We start from the raw sequence: 23,245 nt of genomic DNA, 5'->3' as shown, positions 1-23,245 counted from the left end.
TTTTCCTGTTTTATCTTTTTGAAAACCACTTTGAGGGTTTTTTTTCACAATCAAGGGTTGCATCAGTTTTATGAAATAAATAAATGTTTTTATCCTTTTTCTCTCCTTTCAAAAATGCATTTCCATATTAAATATATTGCATGGTAGAGGGGCCACTAGGGGCGCATCAGAAGATGGCTGACAATAACATCTCTCCGACCCACACAAGGTAATTTGGAGGCTGTGATGGGAGTAAATAGCCTCCCTACCCCCCCAGGATTGTGGGGTGGGACTGCCCTTGCCTGCTGTGCCCTATACCACCCCCAAATTTGTGGGGATGGGGGCACTAGGCACAATGCCCTCCTGTGGGATTTCGGCGCTCCTGGACGCCGTCTCTGATCCGTGCCACTAGCTGCAAGAACTTCAAAATAAACAATTTGGATGAAGCGAATGCACATATTTCAACGAAGGAGGGGGAGTAAAGACTGCTAACAGAAGAGATCTCTGATAAAACAAGACGAGTCGGAGGAACAAGTATAAATCATGAGAAGATACGCCAAGACTCGGTATGGCAAAGGGACTGATGGGGGAGGGGGGAAAAACTTTACTTTCTTTCTTTTATGTGATTAAACAAGAATCCCCCCCCCCCCACAAGTCAGAAATGTCGTTTTAAGGACTTAAGCTGTGGATTTAAGGCTGTGTGGAGATAAACTTTCGAACCAAAGCATGTTTTGAGAAGAGCGTGGAATGTATAAGGGCTTTGGAATAACCCAGTTAAAAGTGCCATCGCCATATTGGGAAGTTCTGTCGGAGGACTTAAGTCTGGGAGGAGAAATAGAGAAATAGAGCTGATTTTATGTTGTGGGTGAAACTCCTCAGAGGGACTTAAGAATGACAGTTCTGTAATTAAAGATGGAAAGAGCGATGTTATCTATGAAGGCGATGATATATGGAAACCATCTCGATTTGAGGATTGGAAGAACGGAAAAATTCACACAGGATTATTATTGGTGTTTATCGGCTTAAGGAGACTATCAGAAGAGATCATAAAGAAAAAAGAGAAAATATGAACAAGATGTGATGTGGAAACAGCAAGATAAGACTGGATAGAATTATGAACTTTGTTTGGACTGATTTGAACATTAACGCAGTAGCAAGAAGATGATCAGAATCCCCCTTCGGATCTTGAAATATGGGTCCCCTCAACAAAATTTAAAATTCGGCTTTGTAATTCGGAATTTATGTGATTTGATTTGATTTGATTTGATTGGCCGGTTAATAAAAATTATTTTTTAAAAAATAAATATATTGCATGGTATAATCATATATACTAGGGATATGCTTTGGCTCTGTGTGATCTGGGGGTCTTCTCCCTACACACACACCAAAGAGTGAAGTCAATAAACTTGCAGAGAGGTCTCAAGGGTCCCACAAAGCCTTGTGTTGCTCCGTTATTAACTATACAATGCTATAGATACAAAGGCAATACCAAGGCATGCCATGTTAAAACAAAGGACAATAGTCCCACTTCACGGAACACAGTAACACAAACATCCTGTTTCCATCACTTCCCACTCTGTGGAGTCAAAACACATACCGTCATGTGATAGACAAAAATCCCATGACTGCAATCATGGAGCAGGAATTCTAACAATTAATTGGGGGGGGGGATCAGCAGTTTCACCCATACTCGTTGTTACTAGTATGAATTAACATCTCCGATTTACACATATTGAAAAGAATGGGAGATGTCTCCTTTGATCATAAGAACACAAGACAACTTGCTGGATCAGACCAATGGTCCATCTAGTCCAGCATCCCGTTCTCACAGTGGCCAAGCAGATACCCATGGGAAGCCCCCAAACAGGACCCAAGCACAACAACACTCTCCTCCCTTGTGATTCCCAGAAACTGGCATTCAGAGCCATACTGCTTTGGACAGTGAAGGTAGATCATGTTTTTAAAATCCTGCTTGCGGATACCACTGTATCATTAAAGGATATTTCAAGGGAAATTGACTTGTGCATAGTATTGTTGAGAAGGTGTACTCAAGTAAGATCCTGGTGCCGCTGGGTAGGAACAGAATGTATACTAACTGGCCTTGCTCTGTGACTAATACAGCGTTGTGTAATTAAATTGAGAAATTTTTAAGAAACAAAGGGCAAAGCAACTATTGTTCATTTATTAGCAGTAGCAGAATAAAGAAAAACGATGAGCAAGCAACCATTTTTTTGCTTCGAGAACTTTTGTTAACTGAAGAATATGTCATTTTTAAATTGCCAACAATGCATTTAATTTTTTTGAAAAAAGAAAAACCTTTCCATTAGATAAGTATTCTAGAATATGAATTAGCATTCTTTGAAACTTATAATTGAATTTTGCGCTCGGCAACCTTTAGAAAATTGCCTTCTGGAAATTATTAATATGGACAAATCATGCACAAAGCTTGCATTTTGACTTTGGTGCTCAATTTTTTTCTATGGATGCAATGGAAACCATGCCTTTTTTGCTTAATATTTGCTTCATAATGCAGGAGACAGGACTGCAACAGTGCCAGTTGCACAAGTCACAGTAAGTGGACATCTGAATGACCTCATGGTCTCTAGCTGAGCATTACAGCCTATGCTTTAAGTTCCTGAATAGGAATACTTTCCTGAATGCAGTCTGATCCTCTTGCAAGAAATGGGTCGTATCAGTAAAAGGACAAATGTGCATTCCGAATTGCAGCATTAGGAATTATCACACAGACAGGCAGAAAATAGGATTGCTTTTGGAAATCAGAACTATTCTAGACAAGGGGTCACCCCCCCCAGCGGCAGAGGAAGTCTCTCAGGCACCTGGGGTGGCGTGCCCAAGGGAAGGGCAAACTGCCCGTAGGGGCGGGGCATGAGGCACACATAGGATCAGGGCGCATGATGCCCATATGGACAGGGTACGCAGTGGGGCCTCAGCCACCCTAGAGCTGGTGGGGGAGGCAGTGGGTGGACAGCACAGAGCCTGCAGCCACCGAGATGCATGGGTAGTGCGCACTGCAGGTCCCGCAGTGATGAGTGCTGCCCGCCATTTTGTCACCTCCCATCAGGGCGACACTCGGGGCATACCACACACCCTGCACCCCCCTTCGTACACCCCTGCCCCCCAAACGCACCTGCAACAGTCATTTACACTTTGCAAGAGCTAACAGAGTACAATCCTCTCTTGTGACTGACCCATGTCGGAAAGCACATAGGAATTTATTGCTGGAGTGTGCATCCTCACCATCATCTTCCTCCACATGAAAAGCTTAGCAGATGTCTAAACATTACACTTATCATATCAAGGGTGCATGAAAATAACTATTAGTAGCAGTAGTAGGAGCAGCAGTAATATACTGCCCTTCATCCATGGATCACAGAATAGTTCACAACGGAAACATACAAAATGACACGACAAGAATACATAACAAAGCAAGCCAAGAATAAAAGCAAATCAAGAACACCTCTCCCACACATTTAAAAGGCCATAGTGTTAATCAGCCAAATGCCTTGTTGAAGAGATTTGTTTTCACCTGACCCCTAAAGATGAAGGCACCAGGTGAGCCTTTCTTGGGAGAGCATTCCACAAATGGGAAGCCACCACAGAAAAGACCCATTCCTGTGTTGCCACCCTCCAGACCTCTCATGAAGCAGACAAGAAGTGCCTAAGATGATGGCTGCAGGATCCAGGTTGGTTCATATGGGGAGAGGTGGTCCTTGAGGCATTGAGATCATGAGCCATTTAAGGCTTTATAGGTCAAAACCAGCACTTTGAATTGGACCTGGAAACTAATTGGAAGCCAAGTGCACTTGGACCAGGATTGTTGTCATATGTTCAAACCGTCTTGCCCAAGTGAGCAACCTGGCCCCTGAATTCTGCACCAGCAGAATTTTTTATCTGACAGGCTACTGATCCAAACCATGGCTGTGTTATGGTTGGGCCAATTATGAGGGATCTTCTCAGTTCCTTGAGGAATTTCAAACCAGTGCCTGTTGCCACGGAGAAAGGGCAGGCAATGTTGGGGAGGCTATTAGAGGCCATTGTGGTCAAAAGTGTTACAGTCATGGTGAAGATCGATAACCACAGGTGACCAGGTTTTCCATCTCTGGTTGGTTTTTTTGATGTCAGGAAAATATTCCTCTCCCTCTAGGACACACACACACACGCCTGACTGAGCTCAACTGTCATTTGACTCATCCTTTACCCAAATGTGCTCCGCTCGGGGCTATTCTACCAGGCTGACCCAGAGTGGGAGATTAAATAGCAAGGAGCAACTGCTATTGAACTACTTTCCCAGCACTGCTTCCTTCAGCAGCCATTCCACATGGTCCTTATAATAACTATTTTACATTGTGTAGAAACAGGGACCCGGATTTGGGTATTTTCCTCTTCACCCCTCATCTCTTCCCTTTTGTATCATCTCTATGAGGGTGTATGCCCAGTGCCAGCCCAAGACATTTTGCTGTCTGAGGCAAAGCTGAAGATGGCATCTCCCTCCAATTCCACATACCAACTCTAACCAGTCTGACAGCTGAATAGTAGTTCAAAAACATCCTGTACTGTTCCTGAGGAATAGTGGACGAGCTCAGGAGGTACACAGCAGCCTAGCTTAGGGTGCCTAGGTAGAATTGTGGGGAGACAGCCTTACTCTGCCTAACGGTAGAGTTGGCCCTGTGTACACCATTCATTCAAATTTAAACCACCTCAAGGGCATTGGCAGAAAGGTAGTTTGTTAAGTGTAGTTGGTAAATTGATAAATATTCTGAAGCAGCACAAGCACATCCGAGCCTGTCCTCATAGGTACTCCATTCTGTATAATTTGCTCTGGTCTTAAATTACATTATTTGTACATGCTGTGGGATCTTGAAAAAATCATGTTGTAATTATGCACCATTGTGATTTATTAATCAAGAAATAGTATGGCTGCCTGCTATGGACTCACAAATTAGAGTCTCTAATACACTCTAATTTCTACATTAATCGCATGGACAAAGTTCAGAACATCTTGTTTTCATGACTGCTAACCCAGTTGGTAAGCCATCTTCTGGCATCATGTTGCAAACGCATTTTCTTCTCATTATTTTGAAACTATTCTATGTGTCAGGTCAGCCAAAAACAGCCAGTGAAGAAAAGGTTTCCAGAATAATGACCCTTCAGGTCAGTGAAGAAAAAGCTTCCAGAATAATGACCCTTCAGGTTCCTGTTATAGCTTATATACTTTTGGAAAATTCAGACGCAGTACTGAACAAAGCAATTAAGCAAGGAAAGGGGAAGAAATAGCCTTAAGTCGCATAATAAATAGATTTATTATAGTCAAGGGAGAAAATAATAGAGAAACTTGAGTGTGTAGACAAATTGTAGACGAAAATAAATCTGACCATTTATCATGGAGAACAAAGCTCAGTAATAAAGAGAAGGCTGAAGAAAGAATGGGCATGGCTGGTCCATTCTGAAAGGCATTGTAGCTAACATACGAACACAAGAGGAGGCTGCTGGATCAAGCCAATGGTCCATCTAATCCAGCATCTTATTCTCACAACGGTCGACCAGATGCTCATGAGAAACCAAGGAGCAGAACATGAGAACAAGAGCATTCCAGCAACTGACATCCAGAAGCACTGCTACCTCCAACTGTGGAGGAAAGCATAGCTACCATGGCTAGTAGCCACCAATGGCCTTCCATAGGTGCCAGCTCAAGGGGGCCCTGGGTGCCAGGGGCTCTGACACAACTGAGATCTTATGAGGCCTCAGACCTGACCTCCAAGACCCTGCGAGGTCTCAGAAGCAACATCTGAAGCCTCGTGAGACCTCTGACAAGACTTCTGGCTTCTAACGGAAGTTGCATTTGGAGGTCTGGCAGGCCCCTGAAAGAGACTTCTGGTACAAACTGGAAGTGATAGTGGAGGTCTTGTGAGGCCTCAGACATGACCTCCGAAACCCCGTGAGGTCTCAGAAGTGATGTCAGGGGCCCTGCCAGGCCTCCAAACGTGACTTCCATAAGCAGAAACTGGCAGTTGCATTGAAGGTCCTGTGAGGCCTCGGAAGTGCTGTCGTGTCACTGACACAACATGCCATCATGGCATCACATTACATCATGGGTGCCATTGGGCACCCATAACCTGGAGCCCAAGTCTGTAGCCAGTGGCGTAGCGTGGGTTGTCAGCACCCGGGGCAAGGCAAGTAATTTGCGCCCACTAACCCGTAGATTTTAGCACTCGAGTGCAAGTGCGCCCCCCCAGATGTTGCGGCCGGTGCGGCCGGCCCCCCCTGCACCCCCCACGCTACGCCACTGTCTGTAGCTGTAGCTCTCTCCTCCATGAATTTGTCCAATTCACTTTTAAAACAATCCAGGTTGGTGGCCATCGCTGGAGAAGCGAGTCCCAAAGTCTGACTATGTGTTGTGTAAAGAAGTACTTTCCTTTCTCGGTCCTTAAGCTTTGATTCCAAGGGATGCAAAATCAGAGTCATTAGCATCCAAATGGCCCATTTATGAAGACGTGTGTGTGTGCCACAGAGAGATATGTTTCCCTCGGCGTGTTGTCTCCCCATTCGTGTGATATTGGGAAAAAAAGTGATGTGACACAACTGCATTAGCATTTCTGCCTCCCCACTCTCCTTCATTACCTGCCTCTTGTGAGAGCAGAGAGAGGAGCCGATACAATGCCATCATGCCATATTCTTATTTGACTATACATTACTGGAGGAGAAATGAGCTTGCAATGCTCATGCGTTTTTCAAGCATGTGACCCCAGTGGGAACAGAGCTAATTGCAACAGCTTTTGGTTTGCTCCTGGACAAGGCTAGATTGTGACATTTTGCCACCTGTGGCAAAGGACAAGTTAATGTTCCCTCCCTGTTCCATGTGGAGAAGCCAACTAGAAGGGCAGTTGAAGCTTACTTTGGCACTGGGATGGCATCTCCACTGTACCTGGGGCAGCAAATCAGATTAGCAAGAAGAGGACAAGTGACAATGCAGGGGAATGGCCAGGAAGCACAAGAGAACCAACCAAGGGCTGTTATTGCCACACCCCACCCCAGCATCTCCTGCCTGTGATAATGAGTTGAAACTGCTTCTGTAGCTGGTGCTGTCAGGTTTGATAGACAGAGCCTGTGCCTTCTAATCAAGGAACTCTACAAATAACAGAGTAAGAGCTCAGTTCCCATACTGGCAGTGGGGTATTTTTTCATTCTCCTTTGGCAAGTCTATTAGGTGGATAGAGTAGCTGCAGTCACAGTATTCCTGAATTAAAATTGAAGGCAGCCCAGTCATTTGGTAAACAGCACCCTTTTTCTTCTCTGTTGAATTATTGCAACACTGGCCTTTTAAATAATCATTACCAAACTAGATGTGATTGAAGCAGCTCCTGATTGTTGTTCATATTTCTGTTCCACCCATACTAATATAAACACACTTCCTGCCTCTTTCAAAAACATTTTTGCAAATATTTCTGTTGAACAGTCATTTTGTCACCAGTCATCGTGGGCGGGCGCTTTTCCTCTCTCAACAGTTTGACAGAAATGTTTGCACAACCCCAGATTGTTTCATGCACCCACCTCTTCTTTCTTTGCTTGAGAAAAAAGTGAGGACCCAAATGCTTTGCCTTTGCAAAGCAGGGGGTGCTAATAGGTAGCTGGAAGAGATTGGGCAGACCTGGCCTCCTTTCAGAAAGTTTCTCATTTTTAGGAATGGCAGTAGCTCAGTAGTAGAGCATCTGACTTGTATACAGGAGGCCAAGGTTCAGTTGCTGCTGCCTCCAGGTAGAGCAGTGGAAAGCTCCTGGCTGAAACCTGGAGAGTCAGAACAGAGAGCTTTGAACTAGGTGGAGCAATGGTCTGACTTGGTATAAGGCACTGTGGCGTTTGCCCTCCTAGGTGGGTCATAAGGAAAGGGTTAAATGAGTGTGAAGTGCTTGGCCAGTGGGAACCCAAGGGGAGGAGTTAGAGTTAGAGTTGGAGTGGTTGGAAAGTCAGTTGGGAGCTGGAGAAGGAAAAGGGAGAATAAGTCTGTGGGTTGGTCGAGTTGTGTTGTGAGAGAGTGAGAGAAACTGATAGGAGGAGTCAGATAGACAGTTAGGATAATCAGTTAGCAGTTATTAGGAAAGGTATAGGCCGGTATAGAAACTAAGATTAAGAAACTGGCAAGAAAAATTATCTGAAACCATAAACTTGTTAAAGCTTATAAAATAAACTTGCTTATTTGATTTAATGTTAACAACTGTCTGTGTGTACCCGATAGAAACGGGTTGGTGGCAGCGGGAAAACAATCACAGTGGTGGCACAGGGATCAATAGACCGTCAAACGTCCGGGGACCCTGTGTGATCGCCACAGGCACCTTCCTACATTCCACTTGCAAAGGGAAAAGATGACTGGCAGAGGGAGAGCTATTGGCTGGGGAAGTGAGCAAATCCTACTTTGAGCCAGCTTAAATGGATCAGTGTCCAGCTCAAAAGGAGGTTCCACTTTTCCAAGTGGGGAGAGTTTGTATTTTTGACACCCCCACCACTGGGTTTCATTGACAACTCTTGTTCACAACCTTGGCCCAGTATACCTGAAGGAGTGTCTCCACCCTCATCATTCAGCTTGGACACTGAGGTCCACTTCTGAGGGCCTTCTAGTGGTTCCCTCACTGCGAGAAGTGAATTTACAGGAAGCCAGGCAGAGGGCCTTCTTGGTGGTGGTCCCCACCCTGTGGAGCACCCTCCTATCAGATGTCAAGGAAATAAACAACTAACTGACTCTTAGAAGACATCTGAAGGCAACTCTATATTGGAAAAATTTTAATGTCTAATGTTTTACAATTTTTATTGTGCTGTAAGCCACGCAGAGCCAGATGGGCAGGGAACAATAACAACAACATATTTAATAAAATGTATGGTACTTCTTGATTCTATTTTTAAAAACCTCAACAACCTCAAAGTGGGTTACACAAAAAAAATAAAACAAATTATGATAAACAAATAAAACTGCATGTTACGGATGTTTTCATCGTTGCTGTTTTTTATTTTAATGGCTGTATATTTATTGTGTGAACTGCTTTGAGACTGATAAGTTATAAATGAAAACTGTCATATACTTTGTAAATGAATGGATGTGTGTCTAATTTTTAAGTCAAAGGGGGACGTACAGGGGATGGGGGCATAATTCCCCTGTCCCTTCTCAACATGCCTTCTGGGCTTTGTCCCTTCAGGCATTTTTCTCCCACTCTAGCTCTAATATTGGAAGTGAGAGGAAATTGGGGTAGGGGGTGGGGGGGTAACTGCCTGAAACAAAGGATATGGGGTAATAAGGTGTGGATGAGGAGAGCTCATCTCTCCTTGCCCATCTCTCCTTGCCCATCTCTCTCTCTCTCTTGATCTGGCAATCAAACCCTCACCTTCTTCCTTATGGGAACTTCCAGACTGCCACTAGCTTTGGGTGGGTTCCAGTTGCATAGTTGCAAATTCAGGCTATGCAATTATAGTTGATGGACAGGTCTTCTGTGACAAACTTGCTTCGCCAAAAGACCTATAAGGAAAGTAATGGAGAAACTCAATGGAAAATGTGGAGTAACACTTGCTTTGCTGCAACATCATTTAAGGGCTTTCCCACATTTTGCACTTGAGATGAGGACCCATTTTAGGCTTTTGCATAGACCGTTAGAAAGGGGTCCGTATGACTTGCCTTTGTCAAACGGCAGGCATCTTACACCACTCTGAAATCTTTCGTTCTCTGAGGCATTTTTTAATTTATCATTTCCTGCCGATCGGAGGAGAGCACAGCTATCGATTTTGCTATTGTGGCTGTTTTAAAAAGCAAAATATATAGAGGTAAATGGTTTAGCTTCTATTTAAATTCAACGCTGGCTAGTTTTATGAGAATCAGAATGACAGTGCCTTCAAACGCTGTGCAAAGCTTCACGCATACCGGAAATTAATTTGCTATCAGATTAATGGCCTTGGCCAAAAGGTTAAGCCTTTCTACAGCTTAGCAAAAGCAATTTTGAAGTGAGTTGGGGCAACTTCCAGATGAATTCCAGATGGACAAGACAACGAAACCTTAACAGTTTAGCAGTCAGCAACCCCTGTACAAAGCCTGAATACAGAAGCAAGAGAGAAGAAGAGGTGAGAATAAAGACAGGGCCCTATCATGAGACAGAATGAGGTCACCCCATGAAACAGCTGATTTGGGGGTGTCATGAAAGGACAGCATATTTCTCTGCTAGTCAATTGTTGTCGTCGTATTCTTGTCATCAGAGGGTGTAAGAGGCATGTAATAATATGGTACCCAGTACTGTAGTTGTAAATGGGACGCAGGTGGTGCTGTGGGTTAAACCACAGAGCCTAGGACTTGCCGATCAGAAGGTCGGCGGTTCAAATCCCTGTGACAGAGTAAGCTCCCGTTGCTCGGTCCCTGCTCCTGCCAACCTAGCAGTTTGAAAGCACGTCAAAGTGAAAGTAGATGAATAGGTACCGCTCTGGCGGGAAGGTAAACGGCATTTCCGTGCGCTGCTGTTCTCCAGAAGCGGCTTAGTCATGCTGGCCACATGACTTGGAAGCTGTACGCCGGCTGCCTTGGCCAATAAAACGAGATGAGCGCCGCAACTCCCGAGTCGGTCACGATTGGACCTAATGGTCAGGGGTCCCTTTACCTTTACCTTACTGTAGTTGTAAAGGTTTAACTCACCTCGGCCTGTTCACTTCTGTTGGGTGTAGTGAAGGGTTAACCTTCTGTGTCTCGAGGCTGAGAGGAGGCGCTTACAAGGGAAGTAAGCCAGGACGTGACGAAAGCAGCTTGGAATGCTGTGAGCTGAGTGAAAAGTGAAAGCAGCTTTGCTACGCAGCTGCAAGCTGAGAGAGAGACGCAAAATGCAACTTGATTCAGATGGTGTCTATGAACTGTAAATATGCTACTTTTGAGCAAATAAAGTGCTACTAGGAAAGAAGAAACGTGTGGGACTTCCTTTACTGCCCTTTCTACACGGACGCTGTGCAAATTCTGCTAATTGCTTTACGACCTGCAGAGGTGCAGGGAAGTGTGCCGGACCACAACAATAAAGCAATAAATCTTACCTAACATGGTTATGGGTCAACGTGAAGCGTGTGAGGAAGGGCTTTGAAGCTTTATCTGCTGGTTGTCAGCTTGATCGACTGCCGGAGACTTCAAAGAGGCAGATCGGAGGAGGCTGACAGAGGGCTGGCAGCCAAAAGCCATGACGTCCGGAGTTCCCAGTTTGGCTGAGTGAGTACCTTTGGGAAAAGCCAACAGAAGGGAGGGCAATGGCTCAGCCCTGTGAACATGGCTTTGAGCTTAAGCTGCCATGTCAGCTTAAACTGACTAGCCAAAATTGGCTGCAGTGGAGCTTTCAAGTGGAGCTTTTGCTGGTGGGGGAGCAGCTGTGGAATGTAATTCACCCCACACAGAATGCAGCTGGGAAAGCAGAGGCTGATAGGGCTGCAGAGCAAAGTGAAGTGGAGAAGCGTGTGCTTGCTTTTTTGGCAGAAAGTGTGGATGCTCATCTGGTGCCTGTTGTCCTGGGTGCAAGAAAGCCAGAGGCCGCTTGGCTAGCACTCCAAGAAGCTTGTGGAGCTGGAGTGGGAAGCAAGGGCCGAGAAGGGGCTGCATCCGAAAGGGAGAGGCAAGATGGCGCCGGCCACATTCTTGATAGCCGATACACAGCTGGGCGGAGCTGCGAGCCCCCACAGGGGGGCGAAGGGACTGTTCCTGTTGCTGTTGTTGTTGCTAGCAATGCTGCTTGTGCTTTTGCTGAGCCTGGGAGCTGTGTGGATGCTGCAACGTGTCTGTGTGTGAAGCCTGAAGAGAGGCCAAGTGTTGAGAGCCCTTTACCCTTCAGAGGGGGTGCAGAAAAACGTTCTGGAGACCCCGTGAGCAGTGGGGGGGCAGTGAGCAGTGAAAGCTCAGAGACGCCTCTTTCTCCAAAAGCTGCCAAGAGTTGTTTACGTCGTGAGTCGGAGTCTGGGAAGCTGAAAAGTGCTAGAGGCTTCAAGGTCAGCCACCTGCAGCAAGTAGAGATAAGCGCTTCAGAGTTATGTGGGAACGCCGAGACAAGTCCAGTCTCCATGGCAACTGAGAGAGTTGCATCTACGGAAGCTGTCAAGATCGTGGGCAAGTCTTCCTGCCGGGGGGAGTCTGTTGCCGTGACAACCAGAGAGGACATCTGCAGAAGCCCCAAGGAGGGGGGTAGTGAGGAGATTGTTGCCCTGGCGACCCAGGAATGTAAACAACAAGACTTTCTCACTATAATCATAGACTCTGGTGCCTCAAACTCGCTAGTGCCATCTGCTGATCTTTTGAGGAATTGCAGGACAGTAAAAACTGAGAAGTTTGTTAAATTTGCAGGTGGAAGCAGAAAAAAGCTGACAGAGACAGGACTGTTCTTCTGTCCTTTCCTTAAGCATGAAGTCAAAGCTTATGCAGTGCCCGGTTTAACTAACTGTTTGTTAAGTGTGCATGATCTATTGATTGATAATTTTCAAGTTTCTTTTGCAGGTGACAAATGTGAATTTTCCAAGGATGGGAAACACGTGTACACAGTGCAGTCTAAAGATAATTTGTTTGCTGTTAATGTGCCTTTTTCCACAGGAGAGGATGACACCGAAGATGCGAAGGGCCAATGTGTGAATGTAGCTCCCCACAATGGTTGTTTACATATTTGGCACCGACGCTTCGCTCATTTAAATTGGAAATTTCTCCAGAAAGCACCAGAGCTGACACAAGGGTGCAAATTTAATGTTTGTGACAAATTTCTAGATTGCAATGCATGTAAACAGGCGAAAGTTGTGACATGCTCATATCCAAAGTCAGAGAGGCAGACCACGCAACCCTTTGAATTAATTCATGCAGATTTGTGTGGACCCATGTCTGTTGAGTCACTGGGAGGTTCTAGGTATTCTTTGCTTTTGATTGATGATTTTTCGAGGTCTGCTTGGACTTTCTCTCTGAAAACGAAAGGGGAGGCGGCTAAAATGATCAGGGATTGGATCACCGCAGTTGAGGTAACCTTTTCCACCAAAGTTCGTGGTTTTCAAAGTGACAGAGGTGCTGAATTCACTGGTTCGGCTTTACAGGATTTCTTTAGGGAGAAGGGGATTAGCCACAGACTGACCGCTCCTTACTCTCCGCAACAGAATGGGGTCACAGAGAGAAAGAACAGGACGGTGCAGGAAGCTGTGTCTGCGATCCTGTGGGACGCAGGGCTACCCCAGAAGTTTTGGTCGGAGGCCTGGAGATATGTGGTCCATACCGAGAACAGAGTGTACAACTCTAGTGTAGGAAATACACCGTATTTCTTACTTCATGGAGATAAGCCCAAGGTACACTACCTTCGTGTGTTTGGTTGTGAGGCTTGGGTGCTTATTCCAAAGGCTCTACGCAAGAAAGGTGAGCCAAGGTCTAAAAGGATGATCTTTGTAGGGTATGAGCCTGGCTCAAAGGCCTGGAGGTTTGCGTACCCAAGTGGAGACCAGTCTAGGTTGGTTATCAGCAATAGCGCTGAGTTCTGTGAGCAAGCTGGTTGGAAACGTCTGCACGCCAATCCAGACGTGCTTCCACAGCAGTTCTATGACTCAGACGAGGAGGAGGAGGAACTTGGAGCTGGGGACCACGGTCCAGAGGGACAGAGTCCAAGGCAGGGACAGCTCAGGATCCCTCAGAGGGGGGAACCTAAAACACCTCCTCAGGCAAGTGTCAAGTTTGAGCCAAAGAGTGAGCCTTCTTCACCTGCTGGACCAGCTGTAAGGCCCAAGAGGCGCAGCAGGTCAGAGGGGGAAGACACTGAAGTTGAGGATGATTTAGCTGGACCCAGTGAAGAGGCAGGGTCACCAGGAGTCACACTGAGGAGATCAGCGAGGACAAGGAGGCCTCCTGATCGGTACGACGCTTCAGGCGTCTGGGTAGGTTCTGCAAGATGTGAACCTGAATCCTTCGAGGATATTCAGAGTTTACCTGAGGAAGAAGCAGGCAAGTGGCACAGGGCAATGGACAAAGAGATGAAGTCCATGAAAGATCTAGGTGTGTTCTCACTCACAGAGTTGCCACCGGGGAAGCAGGCTGTGAGTTCCAGATGGGTTTACCGCTTGAAACCCACTGATGCTGGAGAGCCGCAGTATAAAGCCAGGTTAGTTGCTCGAGGATTTACTCAGAGGAAGGGAATACACTTCATGGAGGTGTATTCGCCAACGTCACGAGCGGAGACTCTGAGAACGCTTTTAGCTTGTGCAGCACAGAGAGGCTGGAAGGTAAACCACTTTGATGTGGATGTTGCCTACCTTAACTCAGATCTCCAGGAGGAGCTGTACATGATTCCTCCTCCGGGGTTTGAGAACTCAAGGCAGGATGTTGTGTGGAGATTGCACAAATCCATCTATGGATTACGTCAATCTGCTAGAAACTGGAACATGTGCCTGAATGAAGCTTTGGAGAAGCTAGGTTTCAGGAAGAGTCTTGCTGACAGTTGCCTGTTCCTTAGAGGATCAGGAGACTCACAGGAACTGGTGTTGTTTTTTGTTGATGACGTGCTTTTCGTCTCAGAAACAGATGAACAGGCGGAGAAGTTTGCCAAAGAGCTAGGTAAACGATTCAAGCTTAAACAGCTTGGTGCTGTCAAAACCTATCTAGGTGTCAATGTTGAGCGTGCACAGGATGGAAGTTTTTTGCTCAGCCAGAGAGGTAAAATTGAGCAACTGCTTCAGAAGTTCAGGATGAGTGATTGTGCAGGAGTGAGAAGTCCTATGGAGACTAGTTTTGTGAAAGACAGCCAGCAAGTAGAACGCGCTGCGTTCGAAAATACTGAAGTGTTTCAGTCAGCTCTAGGGAGTTTGTTGTACTTGTCCCAGTGGAGCAGACCTGATATAGCGTTCGCTGTCAATCTGCTCAGCAGGGAGGCATCAAACCCTAGTGTGCAAGCCTGGAATGGCATCAAGAGAGTTCTGAGGTATTTGCAGGAGACCAAAGACTTTTGTCTTAGGTTGCCAGCACAAGGAGAAGTGAAACTGACTTGCTTTGTGGACTCGGATTGGGCTAATCTTGAGGATCGCAAGTCTGTGTCTGGCCTAGTGGTGAAGTTTGGGAACTCAGTAGTTGGATGGAGGTCCAAGAAGCAAAGTCTTATAGCGCTCTCATCCACTGAGGCTGAGTTTAGTGCTCTTTCAGAGATGTGCAGAGAAGTAGAGTTCTATGCTTGGTTGGTGCAGGAACTCTGCGAAGTGGATTGTCTGCCGATACGTGTTTTCGAGGACAATCAACCATGCCTGCGTTTGGCAGAGTCAGGTCAGTTCAAGGCCAGAACTAAACACCTAGACATTCGCTTTCGGAATGTGTGCCAAAGTGTTCAGGAGGGATTAGTTGCACTGAAGTATTGTCCCTCTGCCAAGAACCTAGCTGATGGGTTCACGAAACCACTCACCTTCCAAAGACATGGGGAGTTTTGTGAAGGTCTGGGTTTGGGACGACCAAGGGTCGATTCTCCCCTCAGGCGCGAGACAAGAGGGGGTGTTGGGTGTAGTGAAGGGTTAACCTTCTGTGTCTCGAGGCTGAGAGGAGGCGCTTACAAGGGAAGTAAGCCAGGACGTGACGAAAGCAGCTTGGAATGCTGTGAGCTGAGTGAAAAGTGAAAGCAGCTTTGCTACGCAGCTGCAAGCTGAGAGAGAGACGCAAAATGCAACTTGATTCAGATGGTGTCTATGAACTGTAAATATGCTACTTTTGAGCAAATAAAGTGCTACTAGGAAAGAAGAAACGTGTGGGACTTCCTTTACTGCCCTTTCTACACGGACGCTGTGCAAATTCTGCTAATTGCTTTACGACCTGCAGAGGTGCAGGGAAGTGTGCCGGACCACAACAATAAAGCAATAAATCTTACCTAACAACTTCCATGGCAATTACTCCATGGGCCGGATTGCGTCTGCGCAGACGCAATTTTTTCCGTCTGCATAGATGTGATTTTTGGCATCTGTGCATGTGCAGATGCGGTCTCCGGTGCCACAGAAGCGAGTCCTTCACTCCAGTTTAGCAGAGTGCACGGGGACTCGCTGAGCAGGCGGCTTGGTTTGGGGGCGGTTCGTGGGCCATTTAAACAACCGCAGGTTGCCAACCCGTTGTAAAGTAAGTGCAGTTACAGTTAATGTCACTAGTTGGTGCTAGTGATAACAGAGCTACATAAGGTGTTCCAAACCAAGTCACTGGGCCTTTGATCCTCAGAAATCTCCCTGTGTGCGCCTCCGCCCCCTTACACAGCACTCACAACAGAGCATTACAAGGCACTTGTGGGGATTTTTTTTGCCTCATAGTCAGAATAATTTGGCTGGTCTTGGGTACTTTGTCCATTGATGGGGGGAGGCACCATTTGCTTCTCTGCCTCAGGCATCATGGATGAAGATATTGGGACAGCCATGAGTTGCTTTATGTCTGGGCAAACCTACTCACATATTGGGGGAAATAGTATCGCATGAGCTGGCCAGCTTTCACATGGCTTAACCCCTTCATCTGAGCCATTTTCCCAATGAAATTTGCCCCCACCCCACCCCCGCAAGCTGCTATTTTATCCTGCAACAGAAAGTTTAGGAGCTTCACAGTGCCACAGAGTCTCTCTCTCTCTCTCTCTCGCCAGTTTTTACGAACTTTAGAAATGCTTCTCTCCCTCATCTAATTTATTTGTTAGGAGCACTGCTGAGGATAATAACCAACCTTGCAAAACAGTTACTTCAGGGAGTAATGAGGAGGAGGGAAATGCCCAATGATTAATAAAAGCAATTTTTTAAAGTTCACATTAGAACATCCTTGTGATGTATTTCAACTTTTTTTAAAATGAAATCTGCACTAACGGTTCCCTATTCTGTAATAATGCAGAGCTTCTTTAGTTGGAACAAGTACATTATCCCACAGAGTCACCAGAGGGCATCAATTATTTGTGCAAACTGCATTATTGAGTCAGAAGTGCTTATTGTGCCTGTGTTTATATACTAAAACCATCTTCTACTGGATGAAGTTCCAGTAAGTCAGAAAGTAATTTGAAAGTGCACCCAGCATAATTATAAATCACATTCATAATAATAGCAGTTAGTTAGTTAGTTAGTTAGTTAGTTAGTTAATTAATTAATAAAGAGATACTTGAGAGTTAATTCCAAAGGCTTCTGAAGAGCTTTCTTCACATACACGTATAGTTTCAAAAAATACTTCACTGCACTGTTTTCTGATTCAGCTTGGTTCCATGCAGAAGTTCTAGACAACAACTATCCTCACCCACAACCAGCATGGAAAAATCACCTACAATTGTGAAAGTTGTAGTCTGATAATATCTGGAGATCACTAGGGTGATCTAATGTCACCCACATGTTAAGAGTAAATAGAAATAAGAGCGACCCAGTGACATTTCTTGAAAACTCTTGATTTTACAGCTTGGAAGGGCAGCAAAGTGATGGATAGGCAAGTAACCCTTCATTACATCTCTTCTCCAACACCAACCTCCCTGCCCCTGGAAAACAACAACAACTATGTTTCCTTTAAGGAACAGCATCAGGGTTTTCTGTGTTTTCAGAGGATGTTCATTATTAGTAGACAAATCATCAAGGAAGATTGTACACCATTGCTAGTTTTCTAATTAAGAAACCAACCCATCCACCGCCCCAGTAAGTTTCTAATAAACCGTGTTTCCCTATAACTCAGTTTGAAATCCATTACACGGAGACCTTCTTGCCTTATTGGATGCCTCTTGTTGTCTTGTTTATTTTATATGGGGCTAATTTTATTCACTGTTTGCTTGGCCTGTTTGCTGCTAAAGAGATAATGCAGACCGGGGTGAGGGTTGGGGGTTATGTGTCGGCAATATTTTGCTCTTGAATTATTGAAGTGCCCTTAAATAATTTAATAAACCTCAGCAGGTTATTATTCTGTTGATTGACAGGGCTCACTTTGACTCTAAGGATCTCTGTAGCCCTGGAGGGCCAGAACCACTCAAGGCAAGGCTGAAGAGATGTAGCATGCAGGAGGAGAAAGGGATACATTGATATGGTGATCTCTGCTACAGAAATGCAGCCTGGTGGGAACTTTCTAGTTGCATGGCCATTTATAGGAAAAAATAATAATACTTTCCCCATCTGGCCCCAGCCACTCTGGGCAGCTTCCAGCACATATAAACACATAATAATTCTAATTGTCCCACAAGTTTACCCCTAAGATCTAAGTGGTGTGATTTTGAGTGTGCTTTTGGAAGATGCAAAGTAGAGGATCAGCCCTGCTGACTTCTTCCAGTTCCAACCATGCTAAAAGTTTGGACATGCACAAAAACAATGGTGGAACCAGAGGCCTTGTAAGATTGGGATGGAGAGTCGAGCATCTGGGACTGGCCTTGTTAGGTACTGCAGGGAACAGGTCACTAGTCAGTCAGGGGCTAAGGAGGTACTTCAAAGGGAAAGTAATAGGCTGACATGGACCTAAATGTCAACATCATCAAAATCTCAATATGGTTAAATCCTGCTGCCTGTGCTAATTCCAGACTGAGCAGGGTTTTACCCTCTGTTCATCAGCTGATAAGTGCAGGGGGAGGGGATCCTGCTACTTTAGTGTTAGCAGATGAACAGTGTGCCTGTGTTAAATCCCTGTGGGGAACTGGCAGGCCCAGCCAGCACAGAATTCAACCTTGCTTTCCACCTATCAGCTGACATCACCTGCCCATCTGAGTGATGCCAGCTGATTGACAGGTGGGCATTGTTTTGAGAAAATGGTCCTATGGCCCCAATGGACCCTTTGGCAGGCCAAGGGTGATTGAGGGACAGAGATTCCCCACCCCTGCTTTAAAACATTGAAGTTTTATTGATTGCAAGTATTAATAATCAATCCATGTGCAGGGCACTCAAGGTTCCTATATTATACTAATTTCTGCTTTCTGGCCAAATGAGGATTCACAAATAGGCAACATAAATTGTGAGATGGAATTTCAAACCAATAATCTGCACTGCCCTCTGAGAACTTTTCTTAAAATTGCATCTTGATGCAAATGCAACTGAAGAATATATACAAAAATTAATCATCCTCCAGCTTTGAGGCATAAAAAACCACTATGTGCTAACTTTTGGATAGATAGCCTTATCATGCTGTCCTATAAATTTATTACAGAATAAACTGAAGATGGTATATTCATGATTAACTACACATCACCTCTGTATAGGCTCTTTGCAAAACATACCCATACAAATGATGAAATGCTAGCAGTAAAACTAAGATAGCTTATCAAGGATGTAGGGGTTCATCAGCTGAAGGCACCAGCAAAATATAAAATATGATCTGTTGTTACCATAATCCTAAATAAAAACACATCTTTATTCATGCATTCATTCAGTTGCTATCTCACCTTTCATTGGCATAAAACCTATTCAACCCATTAAAATGAAACAGAAGTATTTTACAATGTAAAATAGAAACACGACTAAAATTCTTAAAAATAATCATATAGTTCTACCATTGTTTTATCCATTTGCTGTTGACCTCACAACAGCAGGGCTCTCTTCCCACCTACCCAGCTGCATTCTCAAAGGCCTGTGCACAGATGTGAGGCTTTAGATGGCGTTGGAAAGTAAGCAATGTAAGTAAGCAAAGTAAGCCAGGCATTCCTTGAAATGGGGAGCCTCCTTGGCACAGTTTTGGTCCAATCCTGTTCAGCAACAGCAGCAGTAACAAGGAAATGCCTCTTTTCTGCATCGTGCAGGCTGCTCAGATGTACTGCCTTCATGCTGGAACTTCAGAAGTGGTGGTGCTTATGTAGTACCATGCCCGGCCTCTTGGTGGCACTAATGTAATACCACAATACGAGAAACAAAACGGTCTCATACAACCAAAGCACTGTTTTATCAGAATTCAACACAGTAATATCCTCATATTTGTTATACGCGTATGGGAGACCCAGTCTTTTACTATCTACTTACATTTTCTAGTCAGGCATTTGGCCTGATCATTTTCAGGGAGGCTGGCACAAATCACATTGAAGATAAAAGTTTCATGTGCATGAAATGCTATGTTTGTATGCATTGAAAACTTATGCAGAAGTTTGCGTTAGAAAGGAGGTTTCTCTCTAGCTAATGCGGCAAGATGACACACCCCAAAAACTGAAGTAAAGATTACTCTCGTGCAAGGAGAGTGCAAGTTAGTCCTTGGAGCCAGCAGCTGTAGAAGCTCAGCTCAGCGATCCTGAACAATCAAGATGCTCACATAGGATCTCATTCCCTGGAAACAGAGAGAGAGAAAATTATTCAGAGAATCCCAGAACTGTAGATGCAGAAATATGCAGCCATCCCATACAGGGATCAAACCTGCAACCCTGGCATTGTCAGCGCCATACTCTAACCAACTGAGCTATCCAGGGTTACTGAACTGTATTAAGTACTAAAAGAAGATGGGACCACATTGCTTAATAAAGCTACATCCATTGCTTGCTTTTACCAAGAGCAATGAGTTACAATTAAACATTGCAAAATACAAAGTAACTGTTTTAAGACTGTTCCCAGTAAAGCTTTGAAACACTTTCTTGCAGTGTACTGCATTCATTTCTACTCTGCGTAAGGTCCAGATCAGGGATTCTGCTTGTAGAAACTCTCCCTCACTGCAAGAAGTGAGGTTACAGGGAACCAGGCAGAGGGCCTTGTCGGTAGTGGCACCCGCCCTGTGGAACGCCCTCCCATCTGATGTCAAGGAAATAAACAACTATCCGACTTTTAGAAGACATCTGAAGGCAGCCCTGTCTAGGAAAGTTTTTAATGTTTGATGTTTCATTGTGTTTTTAATATTCTGTTGGGAGCTGCCCAGAGTGGCTGGGGAAACCCAGCCGGATGGGTGGGATATCAAATTATTATTATTATTATTATTATTATTATTATTATTATTATTATTACAGGTTGAGGGGGCATGCCTATTGAATGCACACAACAAGCCCCTTATATACATTTAGCTCTTTAGCTGATCAGGCTGAATGCCTGAATTGCGAATCCTATGTTCTGTTGCCTGTATTTTTGAAATCTTTAGCGTGTACAAATCTCTGGTGTACAAATCTGTCTAGTTTGTAATCCTCAGCTGCTGTATGATGAATTGAACCACTTTTGCCAGGATGCCCAGCGTTTAGCAGAGAAGACACCCAACCCCAGCTGATCTGCAGGCATCTATGCTGAAGATGTTTATCTGCTTACCCCTGACAAAACTCTCATTGATTCCTGTGGCGCTATGTGAAATATAAACTCGGCCGTTTTGTAGGTACATGCACAGAGGCTCTTTAACGCTAATAGCTCTTTTCTCTTGCTGTCGCTTTTCTTGACTGCTGTGTTATTTACACGATCACAGCACCCTTCTGTCTAACAAGTTTCTTTGCTATGCAGATCAAAGAAGATCAGGGGCACCCACACTTTCACGGGCTCAGAGGAATTTTGAAAATGTGCTTTCAACACCGGCACAGAATATGCGCAGCCACAAAACACTCATTTCCCTAAAGGCAAATGGATGCCATTACAAGTAACAAAGTTACACTAGAGACTGAGAACAAGGCTTCAATCCTAGGTAGGTTTGTGTGGGAGTAAGTTCCACTGAACTCAGTGGGATTTACTTCTGAGTTTACTTCTGAGTTTACTTCATAGGCTTGTTCTGAATATCCTAACCAACTCTTCCCCCAGCCCCATGCACACATCCAGACTTCATATTTTAAAAACCCCACCTTGACCACCCTGGTTTCTCCATTTCCCATTTTCCTACCCCTGCCTGGTCACTTCTCTCTGCAGTGTGGGGAAACCTATTTTGGAAATTCTGAAATGGTTGCCCTCTGACAAGGATAGAAATAAAGAACACAGAAACATCTGATAAGGCTTTACTGATTGGTGGGTCATAATGAGAGCCCCATAAGCACTGGGAACCCTCAGGTCTCATGGTGCCTGCAGGATGCCTGCCCTTTATTGTTTGTTGAAAGGTTTTTTTTGTGTGATTGTTCTCTCCTGACCAAACCTAAAACCCATCCTCTTGTTCATGGGTCTCAGGGGAAGGGGAGGGATTGAATTTTCCACAGGAGCCCATATGATAAGTCACAAGAGGCTGTGTTCACACAACAACATTGTAAGCCAGAAGAGCATTCTCATAATACAGCAAAGCTTTTAAGTACCAAGCCCATTGTGCATCAAATCTCAGGGAATATTCTTTGCACTGCAATCTAGAATGAACTTCTGTTTATGATGTGTCTCATGACAGAAAAATAGCAATGAAGATTTAGGCTAATAAAGACATTTTTGTTTAAGAAGCCTTTCCACTAAGTATAACCCAGGCATTTTATGGAATATTAACTGTACAACTGTAGATACAGATATTGCTTTAGTTAATAGGACCCTGCCTTTTACTGAGTCAGACAATTGGTCCATTTAGCTCAGTATTGTCTGCACTGACCGGAAGCAGTTCTCTGTGGTTTCATATGAGGGCCTCTCCCAGACACGCCTGAGGATTATGGTGTCTGAATACAGGCAAGGATTCTTCAGGAGCAAATATCTCCTCAGGAGTAAAACTCCCCTCTCAAGGATACTGAGGTATTGATAGGAGTCAGCAGCAATTGTGGTTTGTGTTATGTATTCAGGGTGTTATGTATCCAGTGGTCTGTGTTTGCCTGAGCTTGAGTCTGGACTAAGGATTCTGAGCCCCTGTGTTCTGATTCGATAATCACAGAACATTTCAGTATTTGGGCTTGTGCATTGGCCCTTAAACTCTGAGTCATGATTCACAGCTTGGAAGTTTAGACAGCCAATCACGTTGGGAGTAGGAGTGGCTCAGGCCTTCAGAAATGTATATAAGCAGTGGCTTTGCCACTGTTATTCAGTTATGTAGTTCAATAAATGTTCTTGCTGTTATCACTTTGTCTTGCCTTGTGGGAACCCACCTACACTTCAGTTTGGTTCCAGCAGCTCCAGCTCAAAACCCCAGTGCTGCGATCGAAGAGTTGCTGATCTGAGGTCTATGTATTAGCATGATCCCTTGCCTGCTATTGGATCGCCTGTTCTGATCTTGTAGAAGAAGAAGAAGAAGAAGAGTTTGGATGTGATATCTCGCTTTATCACTACCTGAAGGAGTCTCAAAGTGGCTAACATTCTCCTTTCCCTTCCTCCCCAACAAACACTGTGAGGTGAGTGAGGCTGAGAGACTTCAAAGAAGTGTGACTAGCCCAAGGTCACCCAGCAGCTGCATGTGGAGGAGTGGGGAAGCGAACCCGGTTCACCAGATTACAAATCCACCGCTCTTAACCCC

General features: G+C 44.9%; 1 protein-coding gene across 1 annotated transcript; it reads left to right on the top strand.

Moving 5' to 3' along the window:
* Positions 1–13,351: 13,351 nt before the first annotated feature.
* LOC308481829 (uncharacterized protein) lies at positions 13,352–16,092 on the top strand (the record flags this gene model as incomplete). Its single annotated transcript, XM_081014534.1, has 3 exons — positions 13,352–14,002; positions 14,609–14,659; positions 15,926–16,092. The coding sequence occupies exons 1-3, from the start codon at positions 13,393–13,395 to the stop codon at positions 16,090–16,092; spliced, it is 828 nt and encodes a 275-aa protein (XP_080870660.1). The 5' UTR covers positions 13,352–13,392.
* Between the last annotated feature and the right edge of the window lie 7,153 nt (positions 16,093–23,245).

Source organism: Podarcis pityusensis, assembly GCF_964106645.2.
Source record: "Podarcis pityusensis genome assembly, chromosome: 7".
In the NCBI taxonomy this organism is placed as follows: Eukaryota; Metazoa; Chordata; class Lepidosauria; order Squamata; family Lacertidae; genus Podarcis; species Podarcis pityusensis.
This window is presented reverse-complemented; position numbering and strand designations above follow the sequence as displayed.